General features: G+C 38.1%; 4 protein-coding genes across 8 annotated transcripts; 2 read left to right on the top strand and 2 right to left on the bottom strand.

The window, feature by feature from the left end:
- Window positions 1-2,522: 2,522 nt before the first annotated feature.
- Window positions 2,523-10,752, bottom strand: LOC107219521 (histone-arginine methyltransferase CARMER). Of its 4 annotated transcripts, none has more exons than XM_015657766.2 (8): window positions 10,253-10,752; window positions 9,103-9,243; window positions 8,492-8,986; window positions 8,081-8,347; window positions 7,760-7,982; window positions 7,387-7,673; window positions 6,406-6,542; window positions 2,523-5,642 (listed from the first exon to the last, which is right to left on the bottom strand). In XM_015657766.2, exons 1-8 carry the CDS (start codon window positions 10,383-10,385, stop codon window positions 5,514-5,516), a joined length of 1,812 nt encoding a protein of 603 aa, XP_015513252.1. In that variant the 5' UTR covers window positions 10,386-10,752; the 3' UTR covers window positions 2,523-5,513. The 4 variants fall into 4 exon arrangements, with proteins under 4 accessions (XP_015513252.1, XP_046595976.1, XP_046595977.1 ...); XM_046740020.1 differs by having other exon boundaries at window positions 6,447-6,542; window positions 10,253-10,751; XM_046740021.1 differs by having other exon boundaries at window positions 2,523-5,624; window positions 6,447-6,542; window positions 10,253-10,749.
- An 18-nt stretch (window positions 10,753-10,770) lies between these two features.
- On the top strand, window positions 10,771-14,444 carry LOC107219513. 2 transcript variants are annotated; one of them, XM_046740023.1, is made up of 7 exons: window positions 10,771-10,837; window positions 11,595-11,734; window positions 11,885-12,073; window positions 12,194-12,856; window positions 12,966-13,343; window positions 13,417-13,717; window positions 13,786-14,444. In XM_046740023.1, exons 3-7 carry the CDS (start codon window positions 11,888-11,890, stop codon window positions 14,037-14,039), a joined length of 1,782 nt encoding a protein of 593 aa, XP_046595979.1. In that variant the 5' UTR covers window positions 10,771-10,837; window positions 11,595-11,734; window positions 11,885-11,887; the 3' UTR covers window positions 14,040-14,444. The 2 variants fall into 2 exon arrangements, with proteins under 2 accessions (XP_046595979.1, XP_046595978.1); XM_046740022.1 differs by lacking the exon at window positions 10,771-10,837 and having other exon boundaries at window positions 11,472-11,734.
- A 780-nt stretch (window positions 14,445-15,224) lies between these two features.
- LOC107219519 (myosin heavy chain, clone 203) lies at window positions 15,225-19,555 on the top strand. Its single transcript, XM_015657764.2, has 4 exons — window positions 15,225-15,357; window positions 15,489-15,668; window positions 15,752-15,884; window positions 15,952-19,555. The coding sequence occupies exons 1-4, from the start codon at window positions 15,307-15,309 to the stop codon at window positions 17,688-17,690; spliced, it is 2,103 nt and encodes a 700-aa protein (XP_015513250.2). The 5' UTR covers window positions 15,225-15,306; the 3' UTR covers window positions 17,691-19,555.
- A 178-nt stretch (window positions 19,556-19,733) lies between these two features.
- LOC107219514 lies at window positions 19,734-22,514 on the bottom strand. Its single transcript, XM_046740322.1, has 2 exons — window positions 22,441-22,514; window positions 19,734-21,460 (listed from the first exon to the last, which is right to left on the bottom strand). The coding sequence occupies exons 1-2, from the start codon at window positions 22,465-22,467 to the stop codon at window positions 20,825-20,827; spliced, it is 663 nt and encodes a 220-aa protein (XP_046596278.1). The 5' UTR covers window positions 22,468-22,514; the 3' UTR covers window positions 19,734-20,824.
- Window positions 22,515-26,600: the final 4,086 nt, after the last annotated feature.

The following is a 26,600-nucleotide window of genomic DNA, read 5'->3' as shown; positions in this document are numbered from 1 at the left end:
ACCTCAACATCACCGTTGATACTTACTGCACGTTTCAGCTGCTCTGGTACTTTAATGCGATAAAAACGTTCAATAATCCATCTCAAGGACTTTCGGAAAAAATTAAGAGTGATCAACCGATGCTTTTAAAAAAACATACCAGCCATTTTCTGTCGTTAATATTATTATTATCATACCGTCCACGCTCGGAAAAGAGAAATTCCAATTAAATTGAGGTAATGAGTCAAGGAGTGTTGAATAAGAACTTGGAGTTTCCGATACTTGAATCATCAGCGTAAATGAATAATTACAGAGACAACTGCGAGGACCAATCTTTTGTTTGTACCCAACATTGCAGGCTACATGACCTTATCAAACGCAACCCACGGAACGTCTGCGAATGGTTGGTAGTGGTAAATAAGGTAAATTGAACGTGGTGCCAAATAGCGGCATTATCGCGAACTGTTTTGCCCATGTTACCGTTCTACTTATTACCGATTTATTAGCACCATTGATTAGTCATATCATATCAAAAGGCTAGTCTTATGGGGATTCTTCCGTTACAAAAAATTAATGGTAACTTACCCACATCAAGGGTCGTAGCAGATCAGTACGCGACCTGTAGTACCGGTACTGATGATTGACATACCGGCAAAGATGTTCTCTTTTTTTTTTTTTTTTTTTATTTCATGTGATAGAAAGAGACTGTGAATCTGTTATTATCGACTGGACATCGCAGCAAAGTCTTATTGTTAGCTCACTAACATCATGAGGGTGAAATATGTAAATTACCGAACACAAGCGCAGTTGGCTACCTGAAGCTGTAGGAAATATTACGTTTTTCAACAGGATGTAGTTACTCGATGATAGCATTCTCCGACTCGAAATATATGTATGGAACTAATTTTCGAGAGTTCTTTGTATGCCTTGGGTATACAACGCCATGGTATCAAGTGCCTCAGAGTATTGAGCCAATTTAAATAGCTGTTTCAGGACTATGTTCTACTCGCTGGTTTAAAAAAATTTCGAATTATTTAACTTCTTATTAATCAATTTTAATTGTAATTCGATAAAAAGAATTAATTAAATCTATCCGCAAATTCTTTCTCAATTCAAGGATCTCATATTAGAGCACTTATTTTGCAACGTTTTTTTTTAATTTTCTTTTTGTTAAATAAATTTATCGTTTTATGAAAATTAAAAAATCGAGATTCAATTTATATCTTAAATAGTTCATCACACCTATCTTGGTGGATCATCTGTTTCAATTGTTTCAATTAGGAGCCACTGTACATTGTTCATCTCACTTCCCGCAGTAGAAAACATGGAATTACAAAATTATTTCGCAGTGGATCGGCGGCTAGGATGGTTCCAAATGAGGAACATTAGACATTCCTGATTTCACCAACTCACTAATTAATAAAATCGAAATTCTACCGAATATCCTTGTGGATTTACTATTACGATTGTTCTCGAGCAAAAACCACTTGACATTGTCAATTTCACAATCCTTTATCTTATCCAAACCGAAAAACGGACACCCGAAGACAGGCTCGAGATCTTTGAGATCAAGTATAGATGAAAACCTAAAGGAGCTACTAAAAGCAACTGGAGGAACTATGGTGGAAATTTTACACGAAACATTACAAAATTCGCTAGATATCCACGAAAGGACAAACGATAATGATTCGAAGGGTATTGTTTTGAAACTCATGGATCGATTCGTGCGGAAATTTTGGAGAGCAACATATTGAGATCTTTTCCATTGTCAACTTGTTCAATAAATCCTAATTACTACGATTCTATCCGTCGCTCAATTTCTCTGATAAGTTTTATTTTTATTCATTTAATTTTTTTTTTTCACGGTTACAAATCTTTGATTATTAATTGAATGAAAATTGTATAATTAATAAGGAAGTGGTCGCAAGGGTGATGTGTATAAAATTATCTATAGCTACTTGGATGGCAAAAACGTATGATTTATTTGCCGCAACGGCTTGAGTCACATGATCGTATGAGTTTGTTACAATCTAAAAAACACACATTACAACTACTTAAGGAATATTATTTCCAATTATTCGTACCAATGTGGAAGCTAACACCTGACGTTCGAAAGTAACGTGCGCGTATATCACCGAGGTCTTATTAATTTCGACAAACATTCGTATATGTATATCATGTAAGGCCGATCGTCATCAATGTTTTTCCATTTCCCTTTTTTTTTTTCAAGAAAAAAGAAAAATGAACCAAAAGAATGTTGCTCGTCGTTAAAATCCTAGACTAATTTAAAAAAAAAAAAAATACAAATAACGCCGTAGGTTTTTTTTCAAAGCATTTAATGACAATAATATTATAATTATTATGTTGATAATAAATGATTGATCGATAGCGTTAAGCAGCACCAAATTCAAGTAGGTACTTTCAGCTCTCGCTAGTCAATTCCTTCAGCCTGAGGAGGTGTATTGAGCAAAAGAAAACGTTTATATGTATGTATGTTTGTTTAGGGGAAGTAAGTAGGTATATATAGTCGAAAAACAAATAAATAAACCAGCGAGGTAAAAATATAATAATAATCGTTTGTATAAAAACCTAAAATTAAGACTCACACATGAACTAATTATCTATTACAATATTAGTTATCTTAAGGCGATACCGAAAACGATCTCACGCGTATACGTGCACAGAAACATGGCGTCGTGGTATCAAATCGAGAAAGGCTTTCTCTCCGAATCACGACGAGTTGCTGTTCAAAAATCCACGAAATCGGTGATTTCTGACTCTGCCAATAACGGAGAAGTAACGAATGTCTCAATCTTGTCAAACAGAAACGTGAAACAATAGATATAGTGGGCTAAAGTGGCGAGGTGGACTAAGCCTACGAGTAATGGCAACAACAAAGCTAGCAGATGAAACTTCCAGAACACAAAACTACAACGGCTCAGCGAGTGGAGCGTTTCCAAGTCCTAAGTCCGAGAAGATGTTTCGAAGAACAGTTTTATTTTCAAATGCCACACTATATTCAAGAAACAACATCGTTCGAAACTTTTAAAGATCTTTAGAGCTTGATTGACAGTCACCGAGTTTAAAATCAATTTCGAAACAGATGAAAGACGAAATTTCCTCACTTTTGACGCCACAACGGCAGCTGTGTTTTATGTGTTGAGATCGACTCTGACTACCCATGTATATGCAGTACCTACATTCCAGTATAAAAAGAGGACTAAACGAATAAAAGAAATATTGAGAAAGATGTTGCATATGATGCATGTGTACAGAAATAGAAACTGAATTAGGATTCTTTCTTTTACATCATGCATGATAATATTATGCATTTGTATCGGGAGGAAGAATATGAAAAGAATAATAATAGTAATAATAATAATAATAATAACCGCATTAATGTAATGGGCGTTTATGACCGCTAGTGTATATAATAATTCATACTGTAGAGCGTAGAATATATATATATAAATATATATATATATATGTATATATATATGTATATATATGCATAATCGCAGAGTTTAGCGTTCTACACCTTATAGAATAGGGCAATTATTCTCTAAATGCGATGATTCCGTTAATATTAATAATTAATCTTCAGAATACAATTAGAGTTATTTAGATTACTTTAGTGCTTAAAATTACAGTCAACACATTCAACTATATTATTTAAACCACTGGGCGCCGATTCTTCTTTCTCTCTGATAATTATTAAGATTTTACGTACTACAAAGAGATATAATAGCTAGTATCGTATTATCATACATAAACCATGAAAAAGTGATCAACGCTCGCTTATTTAACATTCGCAATACTGACTGAAGCGTGATTTAAAATAAAAATGTTTTGCTTGTCTTTGCTTCGTTCCTCTTTTAATCTTTACTCCGACTTTTCATTATGTGTATTATTGTTTACAATTACCTTAAATTCTAAAATTATGTAAATTTATCTATAAAGATTGATTACAAGGGTCTCGAAACGTAATGCGAGAATTGAAATATCGATATCTAAAAGAGGGTAGAAAGAAAAGAACGGGCGGAAAATTGAAAACTAAGTACACTCGTGCTTGAAACTTTCACTCTTGAACTTGACGGATGTTTCAACTGGAAGTTTGATTTTTAAATGATTACTGAACTAAGTAAATTATATAAAATTCGGTTAAGCGCAGGTGAAGAAGAATTTGAATTAAAACTAGAGAGACATTACATTTCAAACAGACAACGTTAGTTTGTTGACCCTTCAATACTAAAGTGATGATGACCAGTGAATAAATAACAGGCATATTGAAACGACGTATCATTCTATTTTTCCCAATGATCTGCAAAGAAACGGTCTCGTTTTTATTCTGAAAAATATAGATACTTTCTCGCACTAATATCATTGTTATTGTACTAAACGTGCATTCGATCAAATTGTAACGACGATTTGATATTTTTACCTTTAAATTGCCTATTTTTATTTCACCTTATTTTTAATGTTCGAAGACAAAGACGAGAACTTAAAAACGAAAGAAAAAAAAAAAACTATTCAAACTACGACAAACACCAACAACGACGATGACGACAACGTTTAATCAGTTATTGCTGTACCCACATTTTGTGGCAGTTCAAACTTGATTTACAGGATTTTACTTAAAAACATACGGCGGTAAAAGAGAGAGAGACAAAAACAAATTGGTTTACAGCGAGTTGAAAAATCTTGAATAATTCGATATTATTTGTATATCGATTAATGTCAGATCATGAGGTAAGTAGAACATCTAGTAGGTAGTAAGTGTCGTATTGTGAACGCGTTGTAAAAGGGGCTGATTTTTTATCGGCCTCTTTACCCTATGTACAATACTAATGCGTAACACGTAGAAATGCATGGACATACTGTTTGCGTGTATCATACAGTCATTAAAAAATATCGTTATCTCCTCGGTAGTTTGGCAAGCGAGCGCATTGATGTCCCTCTCTCTCTTAAATCGCAAGGAGAGAAAGGTCGGAGGTTATCATTCCTGCCCAATTTACGTTTCATCTATTTCGTTGGACACGATAATTGTTAAGTAGGTAGTTATGGATATCAAGTCGTCCGTCCGTATTAACGGTTCCGGGAATCTTATCGCCATTGGGATAACGACAGGCTATATTAAAACGTAAAAACCTTAGCTACGAAAATATGGCTCGCAATCTTCTCCAGCGTGCTTCGATCAGCGATCTGTTCCTGGCTAATCCCAAGCCCAGTCCTATCTCGAAATCGAAATCCTTGTCGACGGGCATCCCGTGATTTCCTCCGTCGAGGCACGCGACGTCCGAATTTTGAGCAGACAAATTGAAAGCCCTCACGATCCTTAATGCGGAAGATAGACGTGGCTTGCTGGTCGGCGAACTGAAGACGAGCCGGCGACTCTGCTTCTGGGAATTGGCGGTGGCGCCGTTCTTTGTCCCGTTCCCGTTACCACTTCCGCATCCGTTTCTCTGACTGTTATTATAGCTATACAGGTGTTTAACTTTACGGCAAAAGGTCGATCGTGGAGGCTTCGCTATAGATCATTGTCGGTATGGTTGTGGCGACATTCCGTTACCAGGTGTAACGTAGTCCCCAATCATCAGACTTGGGTTGACTGGGTAGTGAGACGTGTTGCCGAGGACCAGCGATTGCTGGAAAGTAACACCAAGCTGTAGCGCGAAAGACACGCAGGCAGGCCGATACTTTAGTATTCTGTTTACACGGTTTTACGGGGGTCTGCGTTAAACCAGCTAGCTATAACGATATCCAAGGGAACATGGCACCGTTTTATACATGAAGTTGATAATTTTGAAAGATTTCTTTTTTCACCTTCGGCTCCTATCACCTCTCCTTGCAATCGGTAAGGGTCGCGAAACGATTTGAGGCGATAGAAGGTGGAGTTGAAAAACGAATGATTGTCTCTTTTGAAATTATTCCACAAGAATCGGTTGATGCGATAGAAAATCTTGGGTGTTTTTTTTTCTGTTTGTTTTCTGTTTTTTTTTTTTTTTTTTTTAAGTACATACGTACGAATTACGAAACTGAAACAGAATTGAGAAATATTACATGATACGAGCACTTGGTATTTCAAGAAATTTCAGAAAGAAAACATCATTGTTTGATATACCATTTTACTTCACTTCCCTTCGAATACGCCAAACCTGAGGTAAAGGATATCTGAGCCTAGAGAAAGACTAACAAAACTTGTTACATTGCTTTTGCGAATTTTCATTATCTGACCTGTAAGAATGACTTTGCCGAATTCTTTGAAGAAGATATTACTTTCGTTTTTTCATTTATTTTTTTTTTTATTTTTTTTTTTTTTTGTCTCTTTTTCCCGTTTTTCCAAATCGATTTTCACATCTACCACACACATTACTGTGGATAAAGAGTAGCTAGCTGGTTGAAAGCAACAAGGTTTGTTATACTAACTGTGGCCGGCGACGTAAACATGTTTGGTGTAATTCCACCACCTATAAGCTGTGCTGCCTGCGTGCTGGTTGCCGTTCCGCCTACTCTTCCTCGACCTGTACTCGATATTGATCCAGGATGTATGTTAGGCTGACCTCCTGCCACAGAGAAAAACGTAGGCCGTTAATTTTTACGTAATTCCAATAGTGTTTTCTTCCATATCGCTATTGCAGTTTATCTCCAACATATATCTTTCTCTGACGCTAATATTGTGCGTATTATTTCAAGCTGTTGTTTCTTGTAAAAAGAAAAAAACAAGACGACAAAAGTAGTAAAGAATAAACCTAATCGTATCGTTCAACTTTACAGATTTATGAGAAATACTTCAGCGTGTTGAATCTTCGATTTGCTCATGGTAAGGTTTCATTATCGAGAGAAGAGGATGCGATTTCTTTTATAGTAGCCAAGAAAAAAAAAAAAAAAAATAGAATTAGGAAACATAAACAACTGCAAATATTGCAATAAATAAACTCGGAGCAAAACGTTACTCAGCAAGTTGAATATTATTCGAGGATACGTTTAACAACAAGGTATTGTGTAAAAGATCATTATTTATTTATAAATTCGCATTTTCCTGTGTTTACTTACAGATAAGTTTGAAACAAAGAAAAAAAAACATAAGAAAAGTATACATGATACTCTACAAGTTACACCAGGATACATAAATCGACAAGCTTCGAACGGTACTTGGGAAAGGAAAATTATTGACAGAGGATTGAACGTAAATCGTTCGATAATTACACAGCATTCAGAAATCATCCCTCAGGGTAAGGAACCTCATGCGTAGAGAATAACCATATTGGAGTAAGGAAAACAACAAGATGAGACAGCAAATACGGGATGAAAAAGAAGACGGGCTTTACTTCAAACAGACAAAGGGCTGGCTAATCTCTTTTATAATTTTCGACAACACAAACTACGATTATCTGAACCAGCTCTTACCTATCGCTAACAAGTTATTCTGATTCACCGCCGAGTTTGTATCCATCGATACCTCGCCAAGACCGTTAACAGACATTCCGTTGACCATGTTAACGGCCTGTCGCGCCCCTTGAGCATCAAGATTTGTCCAGTAAGCCTCGCTCGGCGAAGTGTTGTTCAAACCCGGTGGTGGCTGAGCAGCTGCTCCCGTATACCTAAAGTACGGGTTCTTCAAGTCTAAAGTATTGCTGCTAGTTTCCATGTTGGTTCCTTCCAATTTCAGTTCTATCGTAACATCGTAAGATTGTCTGAAAGGTATAAACAGTTAAATCTTTACTACCCATGGATCAGGCAAGCAAAATATAATAGGAGTAACGTTAATAGAACTCTTTACCTTTTGTTTGCGATCAGTATAACTTTGCCAGATAAAAGTTGACCGCTCTTGCAAAATAGGGGATTTTCTAAAAGGCACCGAACCTGATACCAGTGAGTCAGCGGCTCCGTAGGTGCTGTGCTTAGCCAAACTTGTTGAGTACAACCAATAAATGCTACGTCAAACCAAAACGCCAACCCGTGACAAGTGCCACTTTCTAGTATGTGAAAATCAACGTCTATTTCTGTAAACGCAAAAACATTTCCAGTTACACCAAATTAAATTCATGATTTTCTTCTGTAAACTCGGGTAGCGATGATGAGATCATTTTTGTTCGGTTACCTATTTTATGTAAATCAGTCTCATGTGCTGTCTGAAAATCTACAACATGTCTGACGGATTTTGCCATACATATGCGTATATCAAACGTATCGACTATCGGCTGTCTGAAGTACTCTTTGATGGCGTTGTTTCTCATCGCAGACAAATCAACGCCGTGAAAGCATGTCTGGTACCAAAAATTCGCCTTGTTAAATTGCTCCATGTACAGATTTTCGTCGGAGAACGGGGCAACGTGGAGATCCCCTCGAGATGGAAACATACGACCGCCTGAAAATGGTTTAGTCAGCTGAGCAAAGGTGAATGAGACTATATTCAGCCTTTGAAAACAAAGATAAACGAATGTAAATAAAAAACAAAGACTAATATCGTTCCATTAAGCGGAGTTACAGTAGCATTTTTCAACATTCTCACCTGGGGCGAGCCACTTCTTTGCGTGAAGATAAGTCTCGAGCATTCTTTCGTTGTACAGCATGTATCCCATTGGTTCGCTGACCACGCAGTCAACGTGTTCAGGTAAATCGATTTCTTCAATTTTACCAGCAATTACAATTATTCTATCCGACAGATTATTCGCGGCAACGAGAAGTTCGGCGTGGTTGGCCATGTTGCTGGCCTCTACTGCGTAAACTTTTTTTGCTCCAGCTTGAACAGCAAAGAATGAAAGGATCCCGGAGCCGGCGCCAACGTCCAGAACAACCTTGTCCTTGAAGTCTGATATATTGCCCAGAATAGCCCGCTGGTATGTGCTTGTCCTTATGTAGTCCTGCATCATGTTTTGCTGCTGGGAAAGGTAGCCGTAAAATTGGAAATACTGCATCGCTGAAGACTCCTCTGTTCTCTCGTTGAATGCCGAAACCCCTTTTCCATTTTTCAACTTTAATATGTTCGAGTGAAAGTTGCGAATATCTGTAATCATTCGTCATAAGTAATGAAATTTGACAAACCTTTATTACCGGCAGATGTTGAGGCGAGGAAATCAAACCTCGTAATTAAACGATCAAACAAATATGATATCCGTTTACCTGTTTCGTTTGCAAATGTGAGCAAAAGGCTCTCCGTATCCAACGTGAAAACGTATCCTAGCGAAGCTACTCTCGAACATTCTGTGCTATGTGTTACTGGGAATTCTAGCAGTGTGATTTTTTCTCTGCTCCCTTGTTCATCTGTTGGAAAATTTCTTTCAATAAACTAATATACGCCCAAACAATGAGTCAGGGATATTCTGTTCGTTATCATAATCAAAGTGCACTTATCCTTTCAGAGATCGCAGAGAACAATGTATTGAAAAAAAATTCCCTTCTATAATTCGCAAGTTCACGTACCTATCTGCATTTACATATTCGTTTCTCAGGATTTTCAAACTTCTCTTACATAAAACTGTTTCTTCTTTTCATAATTTCAGAACAGCTAATTGAAAACGAATGGGACATAGTTTGACGAAGCAGTAATATTGATGTGATTTATAAATTTCACCAATTACCGGTTACAACGTAACAGCTACTTAAACTTTTGGAAAATTCACAATTCTCACGACTTGTGTGCGCGTGAATTTCCTCCAGAATTTTATATCGTCAAATCTCAGAATGACGAACGTATCAATCGAAAAAACACAAGTCACGATTGCACTTCGTGCAAGAAAAGCTTTGATCCTGTTAAGTCATCTCTCTCATCTCGCTCTCTCTATCTTTCGCTCTCTCACGAATGATATTTCAAGCTTCATTATCATTGAGGTAGATAAATATTTGGCTCGATCTTGATATTGGAATAAAATAGGGAATCGTTTAAACAATATCTGCAATCTGTTGCTTCGCCTGACAAAATGTAAATTGAAGAGAAAATATTAGAAAAAAAAAACAAAAAAAAAAAAAAAACTGCAGCAAGCCGTAAATCTATTAGAAATCGAACAAATTGTACATCTTTTTGTCCATTGTTTTTTTTTTCAACACGTCTTCTGTTTCTCACATTGAAAATTGTTCGAGAAAGCTCAGCGGTGATCTGGGTACGTATCGGATAAAAGCACGTGATGCGAATTACGGTATTTCCAAACTCGTGCTAAGGGGAAGAAGACGGGCGTCGGGCATCGACAAAGATGTAGGTTAGGTTCGGCGAGCGGGGGTAACGTTATTTCAACGATATTATTGATCGGGTTTAAGAGCATTAAGGGGGCATTACCTGGTATCAATTCGACGCTCAGTCCCTGGGGGTCGTAATTGATGTTAAGAGTGACCGGCTTGTCGTATTTCAGCGTCGACTGTCCATTGTTTGACAAAGTCGATACTGTCACCGTGCGAAATACCTTCGCCATTTTTACCAACTACTACCTAAAACCGCGTGCGTTTTTGCGCGGCTCCTTATAATACCGCTGTTGCTGCTGCTGCTTCTGTTTTCCCTTTCCCACCAAGAGTCCAAGGCTCACTCGCACTCACTCACACGTTCGCTCATATATCTGTCTCAACACCACTCGCCGGTCGTGATTTTACATGGATTTTACACAACTCCAACGGCGACGGGCCACGATTACTCAAGTCTATTATCACCGTTGCTCGTATCTCGGTGTTGAGTTGCGCGTGTCTCCTTCGGCTGCACGGCCCGTTTTTAGTGGTTTACCGGTTCCTGTTTCTCTTACTCGTTACGATGCACGGGTTACCCGCTCTTCCGAGGGGGTTCGGTTGGATTGTCTCTCCAGCTTTGTCGAAGATTTTACAATCGACGAATATAGGGATTCGTTTTATCTCTTCAAGTCGCGTCGTATGGACGGTAATTTTTTTCACGGTATTACTGTTGATTATAACTATCGCGTAAATCACTTGGGATTATTTCGTCTATCGGCGACCGACCAACCACCCCCACGCACACTTTTCAACACAGGCCAACATTCATTCGCTCCTGCTGCTGCTGCTGCTCCTTTTAGCGTATATTTACACACGGGCTATATTGTGGTGCTTGATTCGTTGAATGCACGTACCTCCTACGCTATTGATACTAATTGTGCTAATCACGTAAATCCAACTAGATCATTGCTTATCCACCGCGTAGCTTAATTTCAGTGGCTTAGCATCACCTAGTATTTTCATACATTTTCGTACGTTCGAACGGAAATATGATTAAGAAAACGCGATGGTTCTTCTTTACCGACGTGAATTATGCGGTAGGATAACCATATGCTGTCACATTGGTACTCGATTCAGCTACTTGTCTTAACTTCAAAAACACACGCTGTACAGCCTACGAGTAGTCTTAGATTCTACCGTTTTTCCAGTCAATAAAATAGTTAAGGTAGAATCACTATTGTCGGTATGTCAGTTTACTTTATCGAAATTATAGAATGTCTAGTAACCGACTAAGCCAAAAATATTATATCTAGAAGTTAGAGACCTATGTGAAGTTGGTTTGCGACCTTTAAATATTTTGAAATTTTTCGTTCTCATTATTTGCTCCCACACGGTATTCAAGAAAAACAAACAAAACGTGTTGGGCACTTACACCCCAGTAAAATGGCGCCAAATTTCAACAGTGTTCGGAATCAACAGATGTGTTCTTCAGTCAACGACCGATGGTTACTCGATCCGTTGACTAAAGATATATTCTTCAATCAACTGAGTCAACGCTCGATCGAAATGTCCATGCAGTAAACAAAGCAATTACACACGTGAAGTAAGTCTAACAATTTGAGGTTAGAATCTGGTAGTGTTGTCAATCATGTTTATAGATGAAAAATAAAAACAGAATAACTTGAAAGAAACAATTTTTATCACATTTGTTTTGTATATCTATTTCAATTTATATTTCTCTTTGTTTCCATAGAATATGAATAAGAAAGTCTTGGATTTGTCAAGCTTAACTGAATTCGTCCTCCACTCGCTTCGTTCGACGGACGATGTCAAGAATATTCTAAGGTCGCAATGCGAAGAAGTGAAATTCGTCCTCGCCCCATGGAATCTGGAGACAATTGAGAAGCGACAAATCGACCAAGAATCGTGCAAGTGCCTTGGGGTAAGAATGTATAAGCGTTCTCTTTCACTGACAAAAAGAAACGAACTGAAACAGCAGAAGAAGACCGAGAAAGCTAATATTCATTTTCCTATTTTTTGTTGTTGCCACGATTTAATTCAGATCCCATCGTTGGAGGATCATGTCAACGAAATAGCTACCGGTATAGACAGGGCGGTGGCGCAAGCTCGTCAACTTAGAGAAAAGCTTGCGATTAACGTTCTGGCGGAGAAAAAACTAGCTCGCAAGCCTAGCGTGAGTCAAATATATGCTTCCGGCTCAAGGGTGACGGCTAGCAAAACGAGGTTGTCCGATTCTAAGGGAGGAAAAGAGAATGGCTGTAAGCTTTCCAGCGATACGAACAAGCGAGCAGTAACTGAGCAGTGCGATATTGGAATAAGACAAAGAGAGCCAGAAGAAGTAAAGTCAAATGACACTTACTGTCCTAAGAAAAAAATACCTGTTAAAAATCAGTTTGAAGTTCCGAAAGCGTTGAATGAGAAAGACATGAGGACAAAAGTTAGCAAAGGGGATAAAAAATCTTTCACTGAAACATGTCAACTTGGGAGGAATCGAACCAGAATATCTGAATCTAAACAAATTGATAAGAAGCTAATATCGACATCTCCATATAATTTACTAGCTGCTGCCTCGAAAGCGGATCGAACGTCAAAGGGAAAGAAGAATTTCATTGCCGCTAATAAATCACGTATAAAAAATATAGAAGCTACAAATACAAGATCGCAGGCTGTGATGAAACGAAGTAGCAGCTCGTCGGAAAAATTGGTAAAGAATTAGTACGTTCAATAATTTGAATTGCTTGAAATTTTCAATCGAAAATATCATCTGAGTCTTGCCGTCTACTCAGAATTAATCTTCAATTTTATGTACTCAGATTCACAGCTCCCTCAGTTTGGCAACTGAAAAATCTTTAGACTCATCAATTTCTGGCCCTGCCTCGGCTGCTGAGCTTGAAAAATTGATCAGCAAACTGTCCGTTGATTCTGATACCCGCCTGTCAGGGCCGAACGAAAATTCAGAAGCTGCGAACTGCCCTGTGCACGATAAAAACGCTCCAAAGTATGTCGAGGAAAAGATTTACACAAGCATGGATGTAACGGAGGGTTTGGACAGATTTGGAGTACCCTCGGACCTCGTCAAACTTTTGAAAGTTTATCACGGCTATTTCAACAGGCAATCGACGAGTAAAATGGCAAACGACAAACGAGGCGAGAAAGCTGAGCACAGATTTCTCACAGAATTCCATACGATGGTAAGGGAGTCTCATTTCATTAATCTCTCAGCATACGTTTATTACCCAATTTTACTCAATGCATATACTTCAGAATCATGATAGGGAAAAATTATCAACCAGAAGAAAGCTGGATAATTTGTGTAAGGATTTTTTACCTATGCTGAAAGAGTCGTGCAACAAGAGCATGGATTTTATAGAACTGAGCCAGATTAAAATCCGTTACACAAATTTGGATACCACTTGTAAATTGCTCGAAATACGCAACTTCAGCCCCTTAAAAAGGAAAGTCTGCAACATGATGCAAAATCGTTGCACTAAGAGTTTAATAGAGAGAAACAGGACCTGGAGATTAAATGCTGTTTGGAATGAAGCATGTATCCCAAATTTCAAAGGTAATTTGTCATATACAATAAAATACCTCTCACATTACATGTCATATTATTTTTTTCACTGTTTACAGAAATGTCTCGGGTTTGTTATATACGATATGCGAACAAAAATCAACTGCTTGTATTGTTTGAGCTCATGCAAAGGATCCAACAACTCAAATATCAAGCAACATTGGTGAATTTGTTAAACAGCGAAGTAGTTCCCTCGATACGGGACACCTTAGAACCAAACAGCGAAGAATATGTCGAGGCGTACAAAATGATTTCGATCGTATCAAACTTATTACACCAAACCGTTCCAGTTCTGGTCCGAACAGATCAATAAAGCAAAAGTATTGCAACGAAATTCATTTCAATTTGAAGATTCTTCTATAAAATGAATATGTAACTTCTAGCTTACAATTAAGGCCAGAGGTGAATTGCTGCTAAGAAAATAAGGTTGATGTGGTTTCCGTATTTATATAATACTCGTGCAATTCCTATACTGATTTATCGTCTGAAGTCGTATTTTTCTCATCAAAATGATATTTGAACAACGAAATAAAAATCCAGAAATATTAACGCTCACCTGAAAAGTATCAAAGTTAATGGAAAATGTAAATATGTCTACAATTTGTACAGTGAATATGGTTTAACGTCGTTTCATGATATGGATAATTTTGTTTGAATAAAAAATGTCTTATATTGTTTGTAATAATTTGGTGAAAATCAGTAGAAATTCCGATTACAGTTTCTTAAGCACTAAAGGTCGCGATAAACCGGAAGTGAAATGCAACTCATTAAACAAATTTTTCATCATGGAATAAATTCTACGAACTTACTATGGCAATTTCGTAGAATCCGTGCCATTTCTTTATTTCTGCGTCAAATGAAAATGGATTGGAGTGTTTTTGTTTAGAATTGTGTACAGAATGGAGCCGTTAAACCCTTTTGGGCGTTTGAAATACATGCACTTTGATTTGTTGATACATATTTGAGAATCGGATGGGCAATCGTGCGATATAAGTAGGTGTATATGTCCTTACAGCGATTGGAAATAACTTCTGACGTGCGAAATAATCAGCAAGAAACGAAAAGGGAACGTTTTAAAGTGAACAGCATACTCAAAACATAATTTCTCTATGAATTTAAGAAAAATATTTACAAATTTAGTCTCTACCGTGGCAATGTAAGTACGTAACGGTTGAATCGCGATGGACATTTGTTTAGAATTCGAAAGAAAAAAAAACAGTTGCAGGAATGTCGCGTGACAAAGAATGTTTGGATGACGATGAACTGTTTATTTGATGATCACTCGCCAAAGCCAACCTCACGTATCGTGTTGATGACGAAAAACCGTTTAGTTAAACATGCTGTCTACAATTTCGAAAAGCCGAACGCGACCGAAACGCGTTGAACTCTTCGACCTCCCCGAAATCTGTTAGCCCCTTGAAGGTAGCGCTTCAGCAGCGCCATTCGTGTAAAAAATTTGAATATTTGAAAATCGAATCCTATTGCGAGACATCGTAGGTGGCGCTCGCAGCGGCGGGCAGCCAGTTACAAACAATCTGATAATACGATACAAATTAATAAGCCGGCAAAAGTGTGAGAAAATGTCGGATAGAAAAAATCACAAGCCAAAAAAGTTACGTAAACGGAGTCAGGTGAGTTTATTTATCAAATATTCTGCAGCTTCAAGTTACATAATTTTGAATTTTATTCTTAACCTAACTTAACTTAAGTTGAATTTCTCAGTAATTTGAGGTATTAATTTTCATCTGTGATTTTTCCCTAGGATAATTCCAGCAGCAACAGTTCCGAAAGTACTTCTTCTGCGTCTTCGGACGACGAAAGCAATGCACAGAACTTGAAGCCAATCAAGGATTATTTGGTGGATCGTAGAGAACTTGCTCGTCAATTATTCATTGCCGTCAAGGGGGATAAGCTGCGCATGATGCTCCCACAAGTCTTGAAAGTAAGCACAATGAGAATTAGTCGATAGATATAAGTCCAAAATCCAAAACAACTAATTCTGTTTTGGCAATAACTTCCTTTTAGAAAATGGAACAGAACGAACTCGAAGAATGGTGTGCAAATGAGCTGAGCGGTATGTCCAAAGCACGTATCTTGTCTATACTAAACGGACAGCCCTTGCTCCAATCATCGGATTCTGACGACACCGATGATTCTGGTAGGAAAATATATTTCTCTTAACATCTTGACAGAATTCACTTATTTGTGGCGTCTATTCAATTCAGGTCCTTCTTTGGAAATAATATCCGACACCGAGGAATGGGGAGATGCGTCAGATGTAGATGCGGTGCCTAGAGAAGAGGTGCAAGCACCAAAGAAGGGACTTGGGTCCAAAAAAGACAAGCCAAAGTCAAAACTCTGGTCAGAAAAAACGAGTAAAGAGAAAGCTAAACCCAGGGACATGCAGAAATATAGAGTGAAAATGGAAAGCGACTCCAAGACGCATAGATCCGGGGCAGAAGTGATCGTAAAGAAAGAAGCTGAATCCGAACAGTCCAAGGAAAAAGACGGGGAGAGTTTGCTTGATCTTTTAGAGCTGGAAATGAGAGCTCGAGCCATCAGAGCGTTGATACGCAAAGAGGAGGACATAATCCCGACCAATTCTACCACTGTTATGACTGCCCAGAGCAACGTTTCAAACTCAGGTTCAAGCTTAGCTGTGAATTCGAAAGCAAGAGCCAGGGACCGGAATCTGAGTCTGAAGGTAGTCGAGGACAAGCTGCAGGAACTGGACACCATCATGTCAGGACAAACGAATCAGGAAATACCCGTTGAAGAAGATGTTGTGCTTGTTCTTCAGCCGACTACTACCATCGAATTACTGTCCAGCGAAAGTGACGGCGAAGGCGGTCAAGGAAAGCGCAGAAATCAGAGACTGGAAAACGAACGTGTACCGAAGAACGGCGTTGCGAGTTCTCAGGAGAACAGCGGTGCTGTGGGGAGCAGAAAACTAAGCGAAAGCCAGGATTCTGTTGCAAGAGAGAAGAGCAAGGCATCGACCGAGCAAAATTCCAGCCCTGTTGCTGCAACAGTAGAAATTATGGGAAAAGCGAACGTCGGGAATGCGGAGATATCGGCAGAAACGCCCGTGAAAAAAGCGAGCACAGAGTTGGAAACTTCCAGGAAGTTTAAAAGAAAGACGAAGGACAATTCGACGACGATTGAGAAAAGTAATCCCGTGTCGGAGACGCAATCGTCAGGTAAAAATGACGGTAACCTCGCTTCCGGGGTTAAGAAAGAGGCCCCGAAAGACGCGAAGGTGCCGGAAAGTTCGAGGCCTGAAATTCAGCAGAAACGGATGGAAGAGAAGACGGAAATTCCGCTGGCCGAGAAGACTGAACGAAAACCGGAAGCCGTGAATCCGCGCGAGATCGACGAGGACAAGTCGACCGATTTAGAGATAGTGATAGACCTCGACGACTATCCTGACGACATGGAGGAGCCGGAGCCCGGCGAAATTCGGAATCCCGTGCAAGTCGAGGAAAAGAGACCCGAGTCTTCGAAGGATGAAGCGAAAAGTGACTCCAACGCCGCGGAAACTTGGGCGACGCGTTATTACCAAACTGAGGACGTCCAAAGCGTGATAAAGGAGTCAAAGATCCAGTCCGAGATCAGAAAGAGGCTCAGAGAAAGGCAGCGACGCGCTAGGCTGAACAATTCCCCGGGTTTGAACACTGCGCAAAATATGCCAAACGCCTCTGTCGTAGAGAAAAGCGGCCCTGAAAAGAGCGAGAGTCCGACTACCGGGTCTGTCGAAGAATATCTCGCCCTAAGAAACGTCGAAACGGTGGCTCCTCGCGCAGAGTCCGCGAAGAGCAACGAGGTGGACAAATCTGTGGAATATCAAATTTCCGACGGTCAAACTGACGCTGAGAGTATTATTTTAACGACGGCTGAGCCATCGGCTACAGGTCATGTTGAGAGGAAAATAGATGGCAAAACTGAAGTTAGCGAGGATCATTGACAGTGTAGATTTATATCGTTCGTGACGTTTTGAAATTTCGATCGATCGAACTTGATCGAAAAGTCTTCCAATGGCAAACGAAACTGTGGATCAGTGCAATACTTGGACGTAGTTTCCCCATTTTCGACACCGAAATTTGAATTCTTGATTCAGCTTGATCGATCGGAACTTCGTATACAATATTCACGTATTAACTTATAATTTATTACACTGTACAAAATTTTGTATCTAACAATGTTGTTGTGTTCAACTTTCGTGTTATAGTGATCTTTTTATTACAATGTTTCGAATTGTTGAATTCAATCGGAATTGAAGTCGGGAAAAATTCCTATAGCAAGCTGAACGGAATAATGTTTAGCAATGCATCCACTATTTTTCTCACACCTCCGAAATTCCTTCTCAACAACCATAAGATATTGCATCTGAAAATTCCCTCATTCCAGCAACAGCTTTCGGATACTCGTTCTAGTTCGTGAAAAATGTTATCGACATCTTGCCCGTCGATAATTCGAGTGATTTTTTTTTTTTTTTTTATCAAATAAATTACTGAGACTAAATTCCGAAAACTCAAATATGAGGAATCGTCGTTTGAATTAGTACTGACAATGATTGTAAACTACGTTAATCTACCTGTTAAAACGATGATCAAAATTTCAGTTTCGAAATTCGAACCGTGGCGATAGAGTTGTTTTGATTGTTGTAATTAGTTTCCCGGTATTCCTGTAATGATTAACGAGCCGAATTTCTCTGAACCTGAGGTTTCGCGAATTCCATCTACCTGTGTGATTCGTGGTTTGTAGGTGTGCGTGTATACACAAGTTACAAGACACGCGTGGTATGAACGGTGTATAGTATCTACCGAACTGTAATTAATTCGTGTGATAATTACAGCGGAGCTTCGAAGTTGGTATACATATATGTATATGTATATACGGACGTATTGTACCTACTCTCCCGATTGTTTTATCTGATAATTATACACAAATATTCATTAATAACAAGCCTGAGTGTGCGTATATACGTAGAATATGCCTCACGCGTAATCATCCGTATAATTGATTACCAAGCTGCACCTTCAGAAAGGGCTTCACAGTATTCCTACAGCTATGAACTCCTTAGAGACATTAGTTATATAGTCGTAATAAAGATGTAAAAAAAATTTTTTTCAAATGATGGGTGAAATGAACGGTTGGAGGGAATGGGAATTAGTTTGAAAATTCGATTGAAACTGTCTGATACCCGTCTTATCGCAGGTATTTTTGTAATCATTCCAACAGAGTAGCGGTTTGATTTTCTTCTCTTCTGCACATGTGAAATATTATTGTCGAACTCGACTTTCTAATAGAGATTATTGCCTGCAGTTGAACTCGAGACGAAGATAAAGCCGCATAACGTGTCCTTTTGGATGATGCGTATCGCGTAACGCTTCGTAATAACACACTCGAATGTGGTAACTGGCATTATAAGTGCCACGGTGAAATATTATTTACTGCAATATGCATTTATACATAAGCAAGTCTGTTGCGTAAAAGTTTCTTTCGCTTCTCTTTGCGGGAATAATGTTACGTGTTCAGGTGCAGGAAATTACCAATGAAATTAGTTGAGTTACTGTTAGAAGCAGCGCAGAAAGTGCGGAAATGTAAGCCTGATGATAATGTGTTTTTCATTCATAATATTAACTCGCATGTGTAAAGAAATACCGAACTTGACTTAATTTTCAAACGAATTTTATGTTAATTATCAACATAGCTTCTATAATCGGTTATTATAAATTGTTAATTTAATGAAATCTCGTGAAAAATTTCGGTCACAAGACGGAAACTCGTTCTTATATTTTCTCGCATATTTTTATTTAATATTACAGATGTATACAATCTTATTCTTAGACTAGGTATTGTTCTTACACTTAAAATACAAGACGATCTATTGATTTATTTATCTATATTTGTATATTTATAATTTTTCTTTACCACCGAGATCCCTGAAATTTATAGTCTAGATTTTGAACTCTTATATACAGAATTATCAATTTACGTAAATTTATCCGAACATACGATTTTAACAAATCAAACATATTTTTTCGAAAATTTTTAAGCGATAAGCGAGATAAATTTACTTCGGTGAAAATGGAAAATAATAAATATCAGGATATCGTACAGAATTTTTCAGAGATATCTTATACTTTATACGCATTTCACAGTGACCTTATATATAATAAAATTGAGCAAAATTTGATTCGAACGTAGTAAAAAAAAAAAAAATCAGTATAAAATTAAAAATATACGTAATAACTTTTGAGGTCCGCAAATCAGAGTTACCCTACATAATTTCCCTTCTCCTGAACATTCGTATCAAAATTCATTTATCAAACACTGAGAGAAAGATGCGGTGAACCGTACTGCGAATAATCTCAAACTTCTCCTCTTCTGTAGTGAGAATATATATCTTCAACGCTGCGAAATTTTTCAACGCATCATTGAGAGTGCCAATATGATTTCCAACAGAAACGTGACTGGAAATGTGATCACGAATTCGTCTCGTGCTGCAACACCGTTTATCCTTACAGGGAGACTTTCCCCTCTTCCAAATCGGTGTGGAAAGCGGGTGGATTTTGATTCAGGATTATCGTGATCAAGTATTTTTCGAAAGTATCTGTCAAGCTTTTTGTAAATTACTCGCATAAAATCGTCACTGTTTTCTTTAATACGCGATTACGATTGAATGGACGATATGTTACGATTGAATTTGTCATAACGAGAGTCGACTCTGTCGGTAATGAAAATATGCCGCCGCAGCGCCATATTGAACCATGCCATATTTAATTTTGAACAACCTTTTTCGTCGTATTTTTTGTAATCCATTCGTTGAACGTGAAAAAACTAAAGCTTGACAGCTTGCACCGAATTGTCAGTACTCTCGAATCGACATAATTAACCATAAACTAATCCGGCAAAAACCAAGTCCTCAGCGCCATCTTGTTTTACACATTGCAATCACAAATTCACACAGTTCTCGTTTACCTTTCTCTCTTTGCTTAAAAAATCAAAAAAAAAAATCAAAAAATAATCGCAAACATGCATCGATATAAGTGCCCGATAAAATCTGGGGTAAAAGAAACGATCTAGGGAAATTATCTAGTGATGACCGAAGGACTCGAACCCGTGGGATCCCCCGAATCCCCCACCGTATCCACCGCCGAATTCACCACCCTCGTGGTGATGATGCTCCTTAACGAATACCGGGTAAGGCTCCTTGACGACGACGGGCACTTTCACGGGATACGGAACTGGCTTGTGAACGGGGTAGGGGACCTTGTAGGGTACTTTTACGGGGTAGGGAACCTTAACCGGCACCTTGACTGGATACGGAACGTGTTTCTCGACGGGATAGGGGACGTGCTTTTCGACGGTGACTGGGTAAGGCGCCGGGACGTGAACTGGATACGGCCGATCTACGTGAACCTTGACGGGATAGGGAACCGGGACGTGGACCTTCTTCTCCTTGGTTATCGTTATCGCCGAGATGTGACCCTCGTGGATGCCGACGGTGTCGCCGCCGCCCCCGAAGCCGCCGACGCCGCCACCGAAATCGTGCCCTCCGAAATCGTGGCCCCCGAAGTCATGGCCCCCGAATCCCCCGTAACCCAAATCCAAACCTCGTTTTGGCTTTGACTTATCCTCGCTCGGTAAAGCCGATGCCGATTTTTTCTCGTCAGCTGCCTCCTCGGCTATGCATGCTGCTGAATACGCCAGGCCCAGCAGCAAAATCACCTGTACGGAGGAATGGGGATTAGTTTTAAATTTCTTATGGTGTCGTGTTAGAAAAGAAATCGAACGAGGAAAGTTGTATCACTGCATCAACAAGCGGCTAATTTCGCGCACTTTGATAGCGTCAGTCTAACTGCTTCCAGCTGGGATGCATTTCAATATCGCAAAACGTTGACCAGTGATATTTCAAATTCTTTTTTATTTCGTTATTCAGGTCACTTAGAAACCACGTAACCGATAAAATCGAGAATCTACTCAATTGTGAGCTTGAAAAAATCATCAAAATTCGTTTATTCATTCTCCAGATATCGTTGGACAAAAATCAATCACCGACACAGACTCAGAAGACCATCCGAACAATTGTGACAGGTGGTTTTCTAGATTCTTGATACTTTGATATGTAGTGCAAATTCGACTTTTCATTTCTTAGATGACTATGAAGAAGAAAAAGAATAAGGGAAGTTAAAAAACGTATATTATGCCTGAAAGTATAGAGGGAAGCTAAAAATTTCAATATTAGAAATAAAATTCTTGCTGTAAAACCTAATTATCTCAATGTTGATAGAGCAACATTATTTTTTTTTTCTCCATCAAAATCACCTCCGACTATTTTCACAGTGTCTTTTGATGATCCTGTTCTCAATCAACATGACCCTTCTTGATTCGAACGGTCTACTAGATTTCGAAGAAATTTCTTTTTTGAAAACTGAGTGCTTTCTATTTCAAGTCGTTTAAAAGTAAAAAATTTACACAAAATGTGGTGTTCATTTATTTATTTATTTATTTTTTTTTGTTCTCTTACTACTTTGCAACTCAACCGTTTTTACTGAAAAACGGACCGACGAACAGACACCTTTACAGAAACTATTAATATTGCGAGAGTATAATAAATGATGTGAACCAAAATCCAGATTGAAGAAAAAAAATTCTGTACATGCTTGATTCAAAAATATACAAATAAAAGTCAGGAGTATGCAGCCCACCTTAAACTTATCCGCGTAGTTTCTCATGTTGTTTGAATGGGCTTCACCACGTCTCAACTCCGCGTTAAGTCTGCACAGTGTATACTGAATTAAATTCTATCGAATGGGGTTCCTTTTATATAGGAAAAGTCGAGGCGTTGCCTTCCTCCCCGTCTTTCCTTTCAGTTGCAGCAGCAGCAGCAGCAACAGTAAGCTAGCCGGTGGTCATCGACTCGAACGGATTAAAAAAAGGCGCATTGCGGATTGAGGAAATCAGAATTTCACATAAAGCTGGTGTACATATCGTACACAACACGTCACATAGTTCGAGGTACGTAATATGCACCTACGGCAAATGCAGTCGACTGTACAATGCAGGTAATACAAACCACGGGAAAGTACATATCCTATATACGTTGTACATATGTCAGGTCGTATAACGATCTATCGCAGCAGCGTATTTGCAGAAAGATAAAAATGGCGGGAAAAATTGTTCTTCCAATCTCGCGATTCTTCTTTTCGTCTTCTCTTCGTCGTTTGAAAAGTTTCCATAGTTTGTACTTAACTGCAAGCTGGGTGAAGTTCCGTTTTCTGCAAATTTTTTCCTGCCTGCATCTAATATTGTCGTATTTCCGAACAAAATTTGTATAATGGCGGGAAAAATTTTTCTTCCAACATTACGATTTTTCTATTCGTCTTCTTGTCGTCCTTTAAAAAGTTTCCACAGTTTGTACTCAACTGCAAGCTGGATGAAATGCTGTCTTCTACAAATTTTTTCCTCCGTGCATATAATATTATTGTATTTTCGAATAAAATTTGAAGAATGGCGGGAAAAATTGTTCTCCCAATCGTGCGATTCGTCTTTTCGTCTTCTCGACGTTCATTCAACAAAAGTTTCCATTGTTTGTACTTAACTGCAAGCTGGGTGAAATTCTGTCTTCTGCACATTTTTTCCTACCTGCATCTAATATTGTTGTATTTCCGAACAAAATTTGAAAAATAGCGGGAAAAATTGTTGTTCGAATCTAGCGATTCTTTTTTTTGTTTTCTCGTCGTTTAAAAAGTTTCTATAGTTAGAACTTGTCTGAAAACCATGTGAAGTTCTGTCTTCTACAATTTTTTTCTACTCGACCAAATACTTATTGTATTTCCGAAAGAAATTCTGTCCAAGAATTTTCAAGTTTTTCCGTACAATCTGTAATTCTTTGTTGGTTTCTCTTGTTTTTGGCGATAAATTTCGACACCTCAAAAATTTCTGTGCAAAACTAGCCGCAGGAAATCGATCCGAAAAAGAGAAAATAAAGTAAGAAGAGGAAATCTAATATGTTACAAACAGCAGCGGTGACCACAACCGATTCTAACCTGACTTGTGTCAGGATGTATATACATATATGTAAGTAACGTATACATGCATCTACATATATACGAGATTATAGGTACACCCATGTTTCTCAGAAATTACCGCTGCACTTTCTTCCAGCGCAGATCTGCACTGCAGGCTGATGACAATCTTCCACGTATATGTATATACAGACCTTATATACCTACTTAAATATTTTACATCATTCGAAACCGTTGTATTCCTGTAATGGGCAATAGAACTGCATCAAAACATGGCGCTGGCACGTTAACCGATCTGATAAAGTGGAAGGTTGAATAATGTATGAATTATAAACGCCTGCTAATTGCTGCGTTAGTAATTCATACGTTTTTTGCTTATACTTTTTATGACAGTAGTTGAGACGATTATAACAATTTTATCCATAATCAAATGACACGCGTATATAATCTTTAATTGGATGAAAAAGAGAAAATCCTATCGCAAGTTACGTTTAATTGAATGAATTGTAATGATTCTGTTCGTAATTTGTTGCAATTTGAATTGAACGTTTCCAATTTTAATTTATAATAATTTTGAGAAGAGAGAAAACTTGTAACAGTTTTTTTTTTTGGGTTGCATAAAATTTTCACACTACAGATTCGTAAACTAATCGATTTATCAATAATCATTGAAAAAGCATTTTTTTTTTCCTTGAAGGACAAAATTTTCAACGATTCTTCGTTACAGGTACAGTTTATCGTAAAAATTGGCTAATTAAATTTTTGACCGAGACTGAGAATAATGAGAGAGAAAGAAAGAAGAGAAAAGAAAAAAAAAGAAAAATTGTAAAACTATTCCGATCGCGACAGTACGAAACGTGGGAAAAATACGAGGCGTCTCTTTATCTCTCATAGGATAGAATATGTTATATATAAGTGTGTATAAATATATATGTAGGTGCAGAGAATGCAAAGACTGTTAGAGAGGTGAGATTCGGCACATATCCCCGCAGGTTTATCATGTTCATCGGGATGAATAAATTTCCATACGATATGAAAAAGGCGAATACGTGCGGCTTCTGAATATCTGAAAATAATACCTCCTTTCTTGTATGCATGTGTAATTTACGCTCGCCATTTACGTCTGGCTCTTTGTGAAAAGAATAAACAAAAAAAAAAAAATCATGAAAGGAAACGCGTTTTTTCACCGCCATTATCGAGCTTAATTACAGGACAGAAGTTACGGTCTGAGATGAACTTTAAGTTCTTCTGAAAAATAAGAACGACAATTGTAACAACATTATCGCATGATCATCAAACTCGACAACTTGCAGATCGTTATGTTCGATGTCGAGTTAACAGAAGCCGGTACGTAATCGTTCTAATTGCACTTTCCTGAAGCAGGTTATATACACACGCACATTCATTGCCCCGAGACTTTCATCGCATTATGTTTTAACACGACATTGTGCAATTGTTGGTGCAATTATTTTAGAGACATCGAATCTCCGCGATTCGTTAATTGCGTCGCGTGCGCCTCCGATAATCGCAGTAGCGTGGATACTGTTGCGTATTCTTTTAATTATAAATTAACGAGTCTGTCGCCCTTCAAATTACGCCATCGATTATTGTATTGTATATTTATGCACGTATACTCCGCGTGTAACTTTGTGTAATGAAGAAATGCTCCACTTCCTCCTTTCGCTGATTTTCAACCTCCTCTGTCGTATATCACTTTCCATTTTCCATGACGTTATTGCGTTAACACAATTTCCGACACACGTGTTGTAAGTTGTATTTATCTAGGTGTGTACAGACAGCTGGATGCAAGAAAAATGAGGCAAACGGAAGAACGGCAGGAAACTTGTTTGACTTCTGTAATTATTCCATATTCAACTTTCATTTATTTGTTTACATGGAAAAGTCTGTGAGATGATTTTTTAAATTAATTTTCATCACAAGATAGTCACAGGATTGCAGTTGTCGGATCATTATAACCGTGAGTTGCGAAAATATTTTCAAAAATACAGAAATATGTATACAAACTTTCGTGATGATCTTGAAACTGATGATAGTTGGCGGACTAATGAAAATGTTTTGAAGAAAAAATTTCTCAAAAACAAAAAGTTTGTACATTTAAAAAAAAAATATTAATATACAAACTGTAAAAAAAAAAAGTAAAATTAAAAATGTTTTGATAAATTTGTAGAAAATAGTCTTCCAAACAGAATAAACAAACTATGATGGCAAAAGTGATATTGAACTATGTACAAGTGTTGGATTTTTAGCAAACTTGATATCTAAATTTTGCAAAGCAATTTCAACATTCCATTCACATTTTCTCTGAGTACAATTTTACGAGTAATGTAAATTGAATCGTTTATTAAGAACTACCGATTTTTGACCAACGAAACTGCTCGTAACGAGAGAAAGAAAAATAAATGAAAGCATGAAAAAAAAAAAAAAAAAAAGACGAAGTACCGTAGAAAATTAATTTATCTTCTAAACAGCCATTTTTAACTTTTAATTTTTTGTTATTTTTATTTTTGCTTTGCACGCGCGGCACGTTTGATGCAAATTTAAAGTGTACACACACGTTTGCGGATCCTCGGGGTGAGTTGAAAAAAAAAAGAGGTCAGACTCTGCCGTTCGAGTCGCGAGTCGGGTTTGAGGGCGCTGCTTAATCAGCTCAACACGAGAAAACGAGGGAGAGACGAAAAGGGAAAGGGAAAGGGAAAGGGAGAAGAAGAGGATTGCAGTCACGAAGTGACCTTTTAACCCGCGGATCGAGCCTTGCGGAGCATTCCTGCAGGAAGGGAGGGTGCTAAAAGGTTCGCGTTACTCGCAGTTAGGTTAGGATC

Source organism: Neodiprion lecontei, chromosome 5, assembly GCF_021901455.1.
Source record: "Neodiprion lecontei isolate iyNeoLeco1 chromosome 5, iyNeoLeco1.1, whole genome shotgun sequence".
Taxonomy (NCBI): Eukaryota; Metazoa; Arthropoda; class Insecta; order Hymenoptera; family Diprionidae; genus Neodiprion; species Neodiprion lecontei.
Note: the sequence above shows the minus strand (reverse complement) of the source record. Positions and strands in the feature narration are given on the sequence as shown.